Source organism: Arvicanthis niloticus, chromosome 1, assembly GCF_011762505.2.
Source record: "Arvicanthis niloticus isolate mArvNil1 chromosome 1, mArvNil1.pat.X, whole genome shotgun sequence".
NCBI classification, from domain to species: domain Eukaryota; kingdom Metazoa; phylum Chordata; class Mammalia; order Rodentia; family Muridae; genus Arvicanthis; species Arvicanthis niloticus.
In genome coordinates, this window is record NC_047658.1 from 131,605,723 (window position 1) to 131,620,701 (window position 14,979).

The 14,979-nt window shown below is 46.2% G+C and overlaps 1 protein-coding gene across 1 annotated transcript in view; it reads right to left on the bottom strand.

Annotated features, from left to right (window-relative positions):
- Positions 1–1,714: 1,714 nt before the first annotated feature.
- The window catches only part of Entrep1 (endosomal transmembrane epsin interactor 1), a 55,367-nt gene continuing 42,102 nt past the window's right edge, over positions 1,715–14,979 (bottom strand). Inside the window, exons 5-11 of the mRNA XM_034524682.2 lie at positions 14,630–14,737; positions 14,353–14,486; positions 8,978–9,107; positions 8,772–8,850; positions 7,274–7,426; positions 4,615–4,907; positions 1,715–2,565 (exon numbers count right to left, since the gene is read on the bottom strand). Of these exons, the coding sequence (XP_034380573.1) occupies positions 2,359–2,565; positions 4,615–4,907; positions 7,274–7,426; positions 8,772–8,850; positions 8,978–9,107; positions 14,353–14,486; positions 14,630–14,737 (1,104 nt within the window). The 3' untranslated portion in view covers positions 1,715–2,358. The remainder of the gene's footprint in view (positions 2,566–4,614; positions 4,908–7,273; positions 7,427–8,771; positions 8,851–8,977; positions 9,108–14,352; positions 14,487–14,629; positions 14,738–14,979) is intronic.

The window sequence follows — 14,979 nt, forward strand, 5'->3', positions numbered from 1 at the left end:
TTAAGGAAGATATTGGACTCTTCACCAACACATTCAGGTTCTGAACTTACATGAGACATTTTAACCCATCAGAGACAATTCTGATAAACTGAGGCAGCCCCTCTGCCTAGTGCTACCCTTTGGGTGGTACCCTCAAGCTTCATGTCTTTCTCTGTCGGCTTGTGACTGGCAACCACCCTGTCCTCGGGACGCACAGGGACATCTCTGTACCATGCCTCAAAGGTTCACACCTCTGATACCTAGCCATCTGCCCTGAGCCTTTGAAGCATCCTAAATGCTCAGTGACAGTAGTCAGAGGCAACCAGCAAGGGACTCAGGAAAGAGGTGCAGCTAGGGAGAAAATTAGAGTTCAGGGGGTGGGCAGAGGATATGTAAGGTCTGGCCACACACAGAGACACGGCCAGCACTTCTCACCAACTATGAGGAAGAGGCCCTAGCAGGCTGGGGACTCCTGGGCCTCCCCCTGAAAAAGTCAGTTGGAGCAAATGCCAAGGGAAATGGCAAGATCAGGTTCCCAGGCAGTCCACCCTGTGAGCAACAAGTGGTGGGGCCAGAGGTTTGCAACACCGTAGTGACTCACAGAGAAAGCAGGTTTGACCTTGGCCAGAAGCCTAGCCTGTGGTGCGAAGCGACATGATGACACTGAGGATTTTTAGAGAGGCCAGAAGACATGCGTGTCTCTCACTCAGGATGGGTGGTGGTGACAACAGAAACCGCCTTTGGGGAAGCCCCCTAATGCACCTCACTCAGGTGCTCAGCCAGACCCAGCCTGTTCATGGCCCTTCATTTCTCAATGTTTCCAAAGCCCTCTTTTCACAGCAGCTCAGTAACCCCTGAGCCCACTCTAATATGAGTGGTTGATACAGAGACAGGGGAGTCTATGGTCCCATGAACCAAGCGGGATGTTCAACAATGCTCTTACGGAAACAGGGAACACAAATGCTACTACCTGAGAAGCTGGATACAGAAAGGTTGCTGAGTCCAGCCACTTGGGTGTGAATGTCATGAAATACCAATATCCTATAAAATGGTGACAAATAGCAGCACCCACCAAATAGGCTGTGGTGAGCATCAAATGAGAATTCAACACCGTCATCATAGTACTGACGTGGGGCCCAATAAAACCAGCGCTCACCCCACAGGCAGCCTTATTCCATCTCCTTGCCTCCTCTCCCAACTAAATTAACTATTTTCCTAGTAGCACGGTGATTGTTTTGTAATAGGATTAAGCTTATCTTTCTTGTGTTAGAAATTTCCATGGTATCTCACTGTTAACATAAAACACAGCTGGCCAGGCTTCCCACCTCTCCTTCAAAACAATTCTGTGGTCACTAGTATGCCTGGTCTCTGTCTCTGCGTCAAATAGTCTCCCCTCATCCTCAAAGTCAAGGCCCAGCTCAAATGTCATCTCCTCAAAGAAGCCCTCCCTGACCACCCCCTTACTTCTTAGCATCACGACTATCGGTGATTGCTTTCCTGACTTTCTGTTTAAGGCCAGTAGAATGCAGGTTCACAGTGCCATTCAGTCTAACATGTGTTAAATTCAGCCCAGGGCTTGCCCCATGCATTGTTATCTGTGAGGTTCTGGAACTGTGGGAATAAACCTGGTTTGGTGGCCTAGAGGGGAACCCCAGCCACTACAGCCCCAAGCTCCAACCCCTCCATGAGTGAAGAAAAGGCCTGGTCATCTGAGCGCACACAAACACTACACAGGTTTTCCAAAGTCAGCGCTTTATTCTCTGTTCTGTCTTAGATGTTCTAGTTTGCAAGCATGAAGGAAGGGACTCAACCACGGTGCTCTCCCTTAACGTCCTTCATTTAAAACAAAAACACCGCTCAGCTGGTCTCCTGCTTTTCCTAAAGACGATGGGATTGAGGGTAACCTAGAGGAGGCTGGAGGACTGGAGTCACACGGTGTTAACCATCATGTCTCCTGCCAATTCCTTTCACTGAGCAGCCCAGAGGCCGCAGGCAGCTATAAATAGCCCAGCAGCTCTCCCCTTACAGCGAGGGAATGAACTTGGCAACAAGAGCCCTAAGGGGTGAGGCAGGCAGAGACTCTGGAGCCTGCTTTCTGTTCACCCAGTGCGCGCCCCTTGGGGATACTGTGAGATTCAGCAGACAAAAGAGCCCTCCCTCCCTGCCTTCTCCTCCAACCGGGAACACACAGACTGGAAGGGCCAGGAAGAACTTACTTCACCCGAGTTCACCTGAGTGCCCTCGTCAGCAAAAAGGGAGCCAAAGAGCAGGAGTAAGTGTCCACCCGAGGGCCCCTGTTGAGGGGTTTCCAGGGGAGGTGCCCCCAGCCCCCAGACAGTAAACAGCTCTGAGTAGGGACATCCTTCCATGCCACTCCGTTCACAGGACAGTCTCTCGAATGACACCAATGAGGCTGTGTGGCCGCTCAGCCTCAGCTCGCTGCTGGGGCCTCCTCTCGGCTCTTGGCCTCGCTCCCAGGGAAAAGGTGCTCAGGTCTCCGCAGCTGCGCAGGTGCAGCAGGCCAGGCTGTCTCCTCGAGGTCAGCACTTGGGCCTGGGACGGGCTGGGCTGTGCTGGGCCCATTATCTTTGGGGAAAGAGCAGGAAAGGGAAGATGTTAGCCTCACCAGCGCTGGCCCTTTGACCCGCCCCATGTATCCATCTGTGGATTTCCATGTTTAGTTATTTCAGAATAGGGAGGGGTGTTTTCCAAAGTAGAATCTACTTAGAATTCCAAAGATTCTTTTGAACTTTGCCTCTTTTGTGAAGTTTTGAAGAAATACTCTTAATTTCCTATTGTCTCAGCAGTAGGCAAGCCGTATATAATGGCTCAATTGCACTTTCTTGTTTTATTTTTAAGGTTGTTCTCTTCCTATTTCTCCAGTATCCCTGTGTTTCAACCCAGGTAGAGAGGGATGTGGGCAGTATAGCTTGTTAGGAACATAAGGTCCCATCTTCTACCCATTGCTGTGTGTGTGTGTGTGTGTGTGTGTGTGTGTGTGTGTGTGTACACTCATGGACATGCATGTGTGCGGTACACTTCATTGTGTGTGAATGTGTAGTCTAGAGTTGCCACTCAGTGTCTTTCTCTATCACTCTCCGCCTTAGTTTTTGGAGAGAGTCTCTCACTGCGACTGATGCTGGCTGGCCACTTTGGTTAGACTGGGAGCCCCCAGGATCTAACAGAGTTGCATGTTGGTGCCACCATGCCTTGTTTTGACATGGATACTGAGAATCTGAACTTGGGTCCTCATGCCTGTACAGCAAACGTTTGATCCACGGAGCCATCTCCCCAGCTCCAGGCTTGGAAGTTTTGACAAGAAGCAGCTGGTCCCAACACAGAACCACTGTTCTGGATCAGGCTTATAGAATGTCAGTAAAAATCAATGATGCTTCAGGTGGCTCCGAGAACCCCTGGCTAAACAGCATAAAGAAGCAGGACACTTTATCTGTGAAAGCCCTACAGGCTTGTCTTTAAGGAATCATATAACTGTATATATGTAACAGTAGCATTTCACCTCTCAAAAATGCAAAACTATAGATTATTTCTCATCCCGGTAGGATTGATGAGGGAGGATCTGTGGAAAGCTGAACTGTCATGTCACTATGGTGTGTGATATTGTTAGTGGGAAAGAATCAGGAGTCTCACTGCTATGAGTCAAACCTCACAGGACAATCATCCCGAAGCCACTTTGTTTCAGAGCAGGTAACACATGGCACCGTGGTGTACCGTCGATCGCATCCACTCCACCGACCCAAGAGAATGAATAAATAGCCAAGAGGTAACAACAGCTCTCAAATGGGTAAAGAGAAGATTCTTGTTGGGAGGAAATCCCACTTACTCCGGGACACAGGGCTGAAGACTATCTAGTCTTCTCATTCCGTTTAACAATGAGAAACCCAAGGCCCAAATGGACTCCATGGATGCCCAGTTTGGTCTTTTATCAGGGTGGCTTCAGTTTATTAGGGCACCTTTTACTTTTTTTTTAATCTACGGAGAGAAAAGTATTTGGTCCTCTAATTCAGTGGTTCTCAACCTGTAGGTTGAGACCCCTTTGGAGGGGTTGAATGATCCTCTTTCAGAGGTTGCCTAAGACCATTGGAAAACACAGATATTCACATTACTATTCATAACAGAAGCAAAATTACAATTATGAAGTAGCAACAAAAATAATGTTATGGTCGGGGTGACACCACAACATGAAGAACTGTATGAAAGGGTCACAGTGAATCCTGAAGATTGAAAACCACTACTCTAAGTCCTAACTGCCAACTTGTCTGGCCCAGCAATCCATTGGGCATGAGGATAGCTCCTAGAACCTTGCCAATCAAGAGCTGGGAAAACATTACATCCTGAGCAACCTCCCATCCAGAAAATCACAAGCGTGGTGAACTCCGTGGTACCCGGATCCTTTGCTTTTTACCAGGCATAGTGTCACCTCCCAGGAAGTGGGGTTCTCTTCCCTTGGGCCAAGAGCACTATGAAAAAGTGATGAAGCCCAGAGGAAAGCTCTCTAGTGTCCTCTCTGAGGACCCTTCCTCCAGGTCTCTGGAGAGTGAACATGGGCTCCCTCTTCCTCCAATGGGAAATGACACCAATTACTGGAAGCATGCCTGGTGTTGTGCAGAACAGTACCTGCTCTAGGAAACTGGCACTCGTGATGGCTTCCTCCATGTGACCTTCATCGGACTTCAGAACAGACTTTATGTTTTCTACAAGTTCATGGATGTCAGGAGTCATGCTGCAGGAGGACTGCTCCAGGAACCTGGCCACCAGCAGCTTCGTGTCTATGTAAGACCTGTAATCTATCAGAGAGCGAGGTCTGCATCTTGATGCCCGCAGTCTCCCACCTCTCCTCAGAGTCACTGTAGCCAGATCTAGCCTCCTTTCTGTCTGAGTCGCAGCTTCACAGCTGAGCACTGGGGTAGCTGTGGACAGAGACAAAAGTCACCATTGAGCAAGCCCCTCTGAACACTGACCATAGTACAGTGTACTATGTAGCACTAAGTGTAGACAACATCTGGCAGATGTGGGAGACCATGCGTGTACATCTCACCATCTTGAAGAATGGAGGGAATTGAGGGGAAACTATCACAGCCTATTGTGTGAAGTGCATTTCCAATAGGCTGTGTGCTGAGACACTGAACCATGGCACATAAATAGTCCCCAATGCAACGAGTGACACAGCACAGAATCCACAGTGCAAACCTCAGAGGAGCGTGTTTCCTGGGGTACAGTAAGTAGATAGGAATGGATGGCCAAGCAGAAAAAAAGATGGCAGACCAATGAGAAAACATTGGGGGCAGATAGGTTTAGAAAAGTCAAAGAGAGGAAGGGACAGATGACACACTTGTGGGATGAGCAGAAAATGGGCTGTCACCGTACCTTCGTCCTAAACATCCTCAAGGACATTGTACTGACTCCAATTACCGAGGCTCACACCGTGGCAGTGGGGCAGATCTATGACTATTACAGAAAACTTAGGTGCAGAAAGTTACATCAATCCAGAAGTCAACAGAGGGTCTAAAAAAATCCACTGCAGGCTCTGATTTCCACGGCTGCTTGATCAGTAAAGGTATAAAGACTGGCAAGAAGCTATTTTACCATGAACTGGGTGGAGAAGTTAATCCTCAGGTCTGATCTCCATGTGTCCACAAGCCACCATCAGCCTTCAGAGCACACACTGTCAACTTAAATTTGTAAAGGCCTCATAAGTGTGGATTTAGATATTCAAGGAAACAGGAAGTACAGGGTGGAGGGATAGGTGGAAGAAGGGAAGGTTTCCTTTTCCTCTGGAGAAAGGTAGACAGGAGTTCTGAACCAGGGTTAGAAGCTGTCCTTCCAGCTTGCTGTGTGCATGTTATAGACAAGTCTTCCTGAAACACAGGGTAAAGCCGTGTGAAGACAGAGTGGAGTTTACACTCGCTCACTGAAAGTAACTTGGTGCCTTCCCCAGTAAAACAAGCAAACGGATAAATGTCCTCTCTTCCATAGGACTGAAGGATGCAAGGGGGGGGGGGGGGGGTCCAGCCTCCCCTTGCTGTGCAAATAGCTATGTGCTCCTGGAAGCTGGCACAGGGCCAGCTCGAAGACTCAACTTGCCAGGTAAGATACAGGATATCCACAGTGTGGGTGGTGTCTTTGAACTAGAGGCCAGGCTGCCAAGCCTACTGGTTTGCAGAGGCACACAGCTAGTCTCAGGAGCAGGAAGCTGCTGCAGGGACAAGAGAAATGTTCTCTGTGGTTTCCATACGGTCTGTCCAGAGCTGTGACAAATGACATTCACTGTCAGAGGGACAGAACAGAGGCCACGAGGGCCAGACAGGACCGGAGAGAGCAAGGTTAGACGGTGTCCAGTTATTCTGCATAGAGCTTCTGAAGAACAGAGAGCAACTGCTAGACTAATTCCCCTCAGAGGCCCCTGCTGGTTGAACTATAAAAACTGTTTCCTTTATTCCTTTGCTTCCTTTGTTTTTAGATACTTTTCTCTCGTGAGAGGTGTTTATAGATGTCCAGGTATTCAATTATTCAAAAGAGGCTCCATGTTATTATACTCAAAACAATGAAGGAGTGAGATGAAGTAATATGTTTCACTGTATCCAAAGTGTTAAAAAAAAAAAAAAACATAGTCAGATTCCAATAATTGAGACTACCAGAGCACACTGAAAAAGATAAGGAATATAAAATTGTAGAGCCAGAGAATAAGACCATACACTCCTTAGCTGGTTCTCAGAGAACAGCCAGCAACTGGGAAATCGGGAGACAGTTCACATAATAATCTTAAAGTCTTTCCAAGTAAAGCATCATGGGCAACCAAACGTGATTGCCCATGACTTCAGGAGCAGTTCCACCAGCCACACAGTGCCAGGGCCAGTGAAGTGGCTCGTCAGGTAAAGGCATTTGCCTCCAATGTGACGACCTGAGTAGAGTCCCTAGAACCCACATTAGAAGAAGAGAACTGATACATACAGCTTGTCTTCCAACCTCCACCCTCCCCCATAACACAATATATACATACATACACATATATACACATATATATACATATATAGACATGTATATATGATTTTATATATATATATTTAATTTTAAGGAAATACCACATGTATTTTCCCAAGGTGAACAGAGAATATCTGATTTTCCCATGGCCTCTTAACCTCTCTCAAGATATTGCTTAAACTTGAAGGGCCCTCAGCTGGCCAGAGCCACATGATTGTACCTGGCACTTTAACCAATACTTAGCACCAGTCAAAAAATCGAAGTGGTCTACCAAGAGCCTGAGGAAAGACATCACCTCTTTCCTCCGAATGGTGAAGCACAGGGTCGCTCTTTGATCTTGTCCTCAGAAGTGGGAGAGCTCTCCGGCTTCTCAGAGGCTGAACCAGGTTGGAAATAGGAGTTGATCCAGATGTGTTTTCTTCACCAGTTGTGTTAGTAAGAACCCCACCTGATTTAAAATAAAATAAACACATTATTTCAACAGCTGTAGTCTTCAAAATGTTGGTCAGGAAACACCTGTAGGCCCAAACCTGCCAAGGCAAGAGTAATATAATTAATAACATTTACTTAGGCTGATGGCCCAGTCAGTTTTTAGTTCCCAGCACCATGGCAAAGCCTCCCTCTCCAAATTACCCTGCCGCACTTAAAACAAGCAAACAAGAAAAATTATAAGCCCAAAGGGCAAAACTAAGAGACCGTGCCACAACATCAGTTTGGTCTGTTTCCTAGAGGTGTTTATAGTCTTTCTCACTAGGGCATCCTGATGCAGCCTCCAAGAGTACCGAAGCTTTTTACAGTATCGGGCTCTTCGGGGAGAAGCCACCTATGTGGGTGAGGGTGCTATCCTGTAGACTGCCGAGACAAGGCTAGCAGATACACATTTGCCTGGCCCAAGGGATGCCCAGGTTGGGACACTCTCAATAGTCTAGCAAAGAACCCAGTGGCTGCAAAATAAATCAGCAAATGACATTGGAATTGGGTGAGCCTTGCCCAGGATACGTAGCAGCAACATCTGGAAAGCTGAGTTTCTGCCTGGAAAATTCCCTGTGAAAAACAAATGTGCTTAAGAGAACAGTGTTTTATAATTTGTCTTAAGGTAGGTAGGGTTGGGATTCAGTGGCAGGGGCTCAGTCTGTCCCCTTCCAAATGTAAAGTGAATACAAGAATGGTCCACACAGCACTGCTGAAAAGCTACCCCCATCTGACATGGCGGAAAGTCAATCCATTATTTATTGCCATCTGCAATTTTGTACCAGTGGACAATTCTCTAAGCCATTTAAAACCTCCCCAAAGACAGAAAGCTGGAACAACGGTGTCCTTAAATTACAAGGATAAATGTAAATTGACGCTAGCATTGGCCACAGGGCTGAAAAAAAAAATCTTAGTTCTAGCATTAAAACCTTTGGTTATAAATGACAATGTGAATACTCACTGGGAAACTCATGTTCATTTGAAGGAGACTCATCATTTTAACGGAACAAGGAAGTGGGCTGGGAACCACAGGAATAAGAAGTTAACCTCTACTCTATGCCATGGGTTCCTGGGGATAGTCTGATCATTCATGAAAAGGTTGTAAGATGGTCTCTTGATTTCAGTATATGTTTTTCTTTTTCCTGTTAACATTTTAGATCTCACGTCTAAGCCCTAAGAGTTGACAGTATTTTGGACAAGAAGAATGTAGCCTATACCATTTGCTCCAAAAATACCTTACCTCAATCAAACCACTTGTCAGATCATTCTGTCACGTTCTAATCTATTGAATTATGGCCCGGGATAGTAAAGACATGTGTTACCTTGAGTTATCTGTGTGCAAACTGGCTCCACTGGGCTCGAAGCAGTTTCTGGTCCTTCTGGCATTTGGAATGAAGACTCCTGCACCATGAAGGAAGGGAGAAGGAGAGTTCATTGTTTGTTTTGTTTTGTGATTCTCAGAGGACCCCCCCCCCCCATGAACTCCTTCAGATTATGTAAGAGCAAATTCTTTATAACATGGACATACCTGCTCCTGGTCAGTCTGGCTCACTACAGCTTCATATGGAGGTGGGGGGTCCAGAGGACAGAACACTTCCACACCCTTGATTCGTGCTCCATAGATATGGGGCAGTGGGATGACGTCAGAACCAACCATCCTAGAAAAACACCTGGACATCAGGAGGTATGCTCTGTACACTGGCCCTCCAATGGCAGCAGCCCCTGGACCCTCTGCCTTTGCCTTTAAACTGGGAGCTGAGATGGTGGGGAGAGACACAACAGCTTGACCTGAAGAGGAATGACCATCCAAGCTGCCCTTACACAAATGCCCAGAGGGTCCTTAGGCAAATGCCCAGGGGTGTCCTTTAGAAATGACAGTGTATAAACCGTAATGCCTGTTTTTCCTTTTAGTTCAGCAGTGGAAATGCAAACTATAGTCCATAGAGACAGAGAGCATGGGTGGCTGCCAGGCTCTGAGGGGGGGATAGGGAGTAACTGTTCAGTGTTTATGGATTTGACTTTTCCTTATGGGAGAGGATAATGCTTTGGAGAGAGTTAGAGGTGGTGGCTGCACAATGTGGTGGACATACTAAATACCACTGAAGCATATTGTTAACAAGAGCCAAAGCAGCTAAGGATAAGAAGACTCTGGGTGCTCTCCTGAATTAGTTCACAGATAAAGCTTCTTGCCTTGGTTTCCCTCATATCTGATTCATGAGAGAAATCCTCTGTTAAATAACTTTTTTAAGGGGGGGAATTAATTTCAAACAGAAGGTGAACATTCCCCCCAGCTCCAAGACAAAACAGGAGCTAATGGGAAAAATCACCGAGTGACTCCCACATCCTCCTAGGCTGTCACTCCCTGACTGTGCCAGGTGTGCGGCCCTGGATAAAACTTAAGAACAGAGTCCTGTCATGAACAAAGAAAGAGGTGGGTTACCATTCTATTCTTCTCTGAACTTGGTATGACAAACCTGGCTGAGTTGACAAAAAAGATCTGTATTCATTTGGAATATTGACACCTCACTCCCAACAACAAACCTATAGCTGACTGAGTTTCAGCAGAGATACTTTAAGAGTCTCACAATTACCGAGATACAGAGAGGCTGACCTGAGACAGTTACTCTGTTGTGTGAACAGGTCTGAAACACCAGCTGCTGTTTTCCTGCTTAAAGCTAATTTCTCCTGGAGCTCCTCTTTCTCCTGCAACCATCCCTGCTGACTCAACTATTCTGCTCTGTTCTTCACTGTCCTTCTCTTGCTCCACCACGGGGTATGTGGGGTCCCTTAGACCGTACCATCTGCTACACTTAGCAATATAAGTGTATGATGCCTCTGCTTTAACACAGAAGAATTACTCACTTATACTTTTCCTTTCCAAATTGCCTTTCTCCCTACCAATGTTAGATGCCTTTCTCCCTTTTCAAGTACTTTTTAAGTCACAGTTTTTGTTGTTGTTAGAGAGGCCATGAGGTCCCTGTGCACACAGATAAGCACCAGAAAACCAGACATTTTAAACATACAAAGTTGGCTTTTCAAAGAAACTGATGCATAACCCATTTTTCCATGGAGAAGGCTGGAAATGAATGTGGTTAGTAGCCTGAATGGCCTCTGTGCTATCTGTATGACCGGGGCCACACCTGATCCTCCCCCAAGTCCTTAAAATAACATATGTAACCTATCTATAGATCCCAGCTTCAGAGGCTGTAGAGATGACTCAAGGGTTAAGAGCACTGCCTACTCTTCCAGAGTTTCTGAGTTCAATTTCCAGGAATCACATGGTATCTCAGAATCATCTATAGTGAGATCCAGTGTTCTCATCTATCATGCAGACATACATGCAGATAGAGCACTTACATAAAATACATAAATAAACTTTAACAAAAGAACTCATCTTTACAGAAGAAGTGACATGTATGTTAAGAGTTTCAATGTAATTATCCCTTAAGCTTTATTGTACACACAGGATTGTATTACACCAGAAAACTTTTCTAAATTCTACTGAACTTAAATGTGAAATATGAACTTAAATATTAAATTAAGTTTGAACCAACACTGGCTACGGAGTCATATTGAACAGGACTTCCTTCTTGCCTCATGAGGATCAACAGTGCAATGGCCATGGTATTTCTAGAGACACCCTACCCCTACCCCCAACACACACACACACACACACACACACACACACACACACACACACTGCTGTGTTTTTTTCCTGTGGTTGAGGAACACTGAACAGCAAAATAAAAACCAAAACCAAAACTCACAAGATTTCCTGCCAGTATCTATAGCAAATAATAAAAAGAAGAAAGGACATTAGAAACCACAGAACTGAGATTTTAAAATAATTAGAAAGTATAAAAAGGCAAAAAGTAAAACAAAACAGAGAGCCTGTGCTCAGGAGGTACTAGAGAAAGAAAATAAACAAGAAGAAACCACCCATAACAATGGCTCTTCTTGAAGAAGAAGAAGAAGGAGGAGGAGGAGGAGGAGGAGGAGGAGGAGGAGGAGGAGGAGGAGGAGGAGGAGGAGGAGGAGAAGGAGAAGGAGAAGGGGAGGAGGAGGAAGAGGAGGAAGAGGAGGAGGAGGAGGAAAAGAGGAGGAGGAGGAGGAGGAGGAGGAGGAGGAGGAGAAGGAGGAGGAGAAAGTCTCTTCTTAGATTATGAACAAGAGAAAAGGGGAACCTTATAGAAGTTGGTGAAAAGACAGATTCAAGGCCAGATGCATCTGAGAGGCTGATTCTGAAAGGGAGACACATTAACTGAATTTAAAATTCATCTTATTCTTTGCGCCCATTTATGTTGCCCTGAGAGGGTAAAGACTAGGTTTTATACTGGGCCCTGACTTATGGTGTTCCCCAGAGTGGGTGTATAAAGTGTCAGGCATCCAATGAACAAAGGAGTCCCATGAAAGCCTCTTCCTGGGCTGGAGGGTTCCTGTCAAAGCTGCCCTGAGTAGATATTCTCCTGAGACAGAACTCAGGCATGGATTTCATTCCAACCCTCCTACCTAGCTCATGTGGTTTAAGACCCTAACTGCTGAGTGTCTCCAAAGAACTAGACCCTTCTTAGATTTAGTGGAGGAGTCCTGACCAATGAACAACACAGCTGTCTGGATCAGAGAGGCCAACTTTCTCCAGATATGGCAAGGCTTCAGTCTTTAATCAGCACCCATGAGTCATCTTTCTAGCATTTATAAACCCTGCCTTTGCCCCTTCATCAAAGTCAGGGGACTAGAATCCCTTGCCTAGGGCATTACTATCCCTAGCTCCTCCTGCCTGTCTGCTCGCTGACATTCCCAAACCCATTGGCTACCTTTGCACCCACAGAGGCAAGGACGATCACAACCTATTGGCTATCTTTGCATGCACAGAGGTAAGGCACTGGATTTCCATGGATGAAAAGGCCAGGAGAGTGGGCTTGCATCTTAGATACTAAACTCTTCCAGAAGGAAACCCAGACACTGAAGATGGCATTTCATACAACATGATCACAAAATGAACGACTCCTCTGGTGTCGTTATGTCATTAGGATGACCACCGATGCTGCATTCTGATGGACAACACTTCAGAGTCAGCACCAAAGGAAAGTCCAGGTGAGCCGCTTCTCAGGCAAATAAGAGCTTATGGAGATGGCGGTGGTTTGACTAGGAATGATGCCATAGGCTTATGTCTGAATGCTTAGTCACCAGGAGTGGTACTACTTGGGAGGGATTAGGGGGTGTTACCTTTTTGGAGTGGGTGTTTCACTGGGGATGGCCTTTAAGGTTTCAAGACCAGTAGCTTTCTCTCTTCCTGATACTTGCAGATTCAGATGTAGAACTCTCAGCTGCTTCTCCAGCACCGCGTCTACCTGCCTGCCACCATGCTTCCCACTGCAATGGCAGTGGACTAAACTACAAGCCAGCCTCAATTAAATACTTTCCTTTATAAGAGTTGCCATGGTCATGGTGTCTCTTTGCATCAATAGAACTCTAAGACAGAGATGAACAGGCTTGTCACTTGCTTGAAAGTTATTTTCTCTGGGATCCTTTGTGACTCAGCCTTAGTAATGGAGAAGAATCAACTCGGGAGGTTTAAAAACCAGAGACAGCCCACAGAGAACATGTGCTTTCTTGCCAGCCCTCTTCAGCATCTGCATCCTCCTCTCTGTTTCTGAAAGGATCAGAATCACTCCATCCTTGCCCCCTGATGCTCTGCAATGTCAGCAGGCCACTCCTCAGACAGAGAAGCCTTGTTGTCCCAAGACAATTTGTTCACCCGGCTGACAGCCCCTCCCCCGGCTTTATGGCCATCTCTGCCTCTGCCTGGGTAAGTGTTCCAGAAGGGGTCAGGTAAGACTCAAAGAACATGAGCAGAGCCTAGGTGGGACTTGTTTCAAATGCATGCATAGCTGTCCTGAACATCAGAAAGTATTTTTCCAGCAGCCTCAAACCTGTACCACATCCGTCTGATGACTCTACACGTACTACAAATGTCCAAAACTACACAGGCTTGATCCCAGATAGCAAACTAAGGATGCTAATCTTCCCTTAGACCCCAGGGATTTTCTTTCCTTTGGGGCTTATCCTTTAAACTCAGCACAAAATCACTTCTCTAGGGATGCCAGAACTGACTGGTTGAACCAGTTGGCTCTTCTGGGCTTAGGAAACCTCTGGGCACTGAGTACTGTGATCCTAACACTCAAGTTAGTGATCTAAACTGAGCTCCTGGCTTGGAACAGAGGAAGCTGGACTAACTCACTTTGGATTTCTATAACCCAGCACAGCACCAAGCAAGCAGAAGGAGATTGGTAATGTTTGCCGGATGAATAAATGAGATCGCTCTTTAAAAATTTGATTCTAGGCATTACTGACAACCAGACAAATACATACTCCATTCTACAAATAATAGTTTCTGATATTTAAAGAAAACAGTCAAAATTTGAACTGAGATTTGAATAGGAAAATTAAGCATGGTGTCCATTTTTTTCCTAAGCCAGAAAGATATAATTCATAATTAATTTTTTCTTGGTGGCTGCAAAGAATGTCACAACTGTTGGGACTGGCTGATGGTGTCATAATGAAACATCGATTCTGCCTAACTGGGTGTGTTTCCAGGGCAACAGAAACCTCCCAATCCTGTCAAATTACAGCTGTTATCTCACTGGGTATCAGTTTTCCCTAGGAAGCTAAAAGAAATTGAAAAAATTTATCTCTAGGTCAAGGTTGGACTTATCTTTGGAGTCATCTGGTTTATCAGAGAGAAACAAGAAGACAGAGAGAGAGAGAGGATCCAGCAGGACAACAATCTGCCTGGATTGCGGGGAAAATAAAAGTGGAAGCTCAGGCTGAGCATTCTGGAGACCACACAAGTCTCATGGCAGGGCATAGCATGGAGACCCCAGCGTGACATAGGAGTTATACCTGCGGTTCATCCGAGGTGTGCAGGAGTAAAATGTGGCAAAGTAAGAGGGGGGAGGCACTGGCGGCACAAAGTCATCTGGGTCCGGAATCCGCCCGTGCTCCTCCACTTCCTCTGCAGACATCTGAGATTCGTCCTGATTAAACAGCATAACAGGAGAAAAGCAATGGATCACACAGTAGGGATGGACTGCTAGGTGGAAACCCCACACAGTGCTTCCACACACAGTAGGGATGGACTGCTAGGTCAAAACACTTCACAGTGTTTCCTCACACTTACAATACATGGCCTTCTGCTGGCGAAGATCTGGAGGTAGCGCAGGGCGGCAGCCACCAAGCATACTGTGGTGGTCAGGGCATTCAAGGCACACAGGGCAAACAGGACTTTCTGGAAACAAGACCACTGATCAGAGAGATGTGTAAAACATGTCGATAACGATGCTGTCCAAACTGGCAAGCTTCCAAGCAGATGAGGGCACGGGTCACATAGCATCTGGCTTGTGGAAGTGCGGAAATAAATGCTGGCTATTATGAACCCCTGGCCAGAATGTAGATTTCTTACTTTTAAAACCTTTTAATTCCAGCTGCTTTGAAGACTGAGGCAGGAGAACCATAAGTTCAAACCTGGAC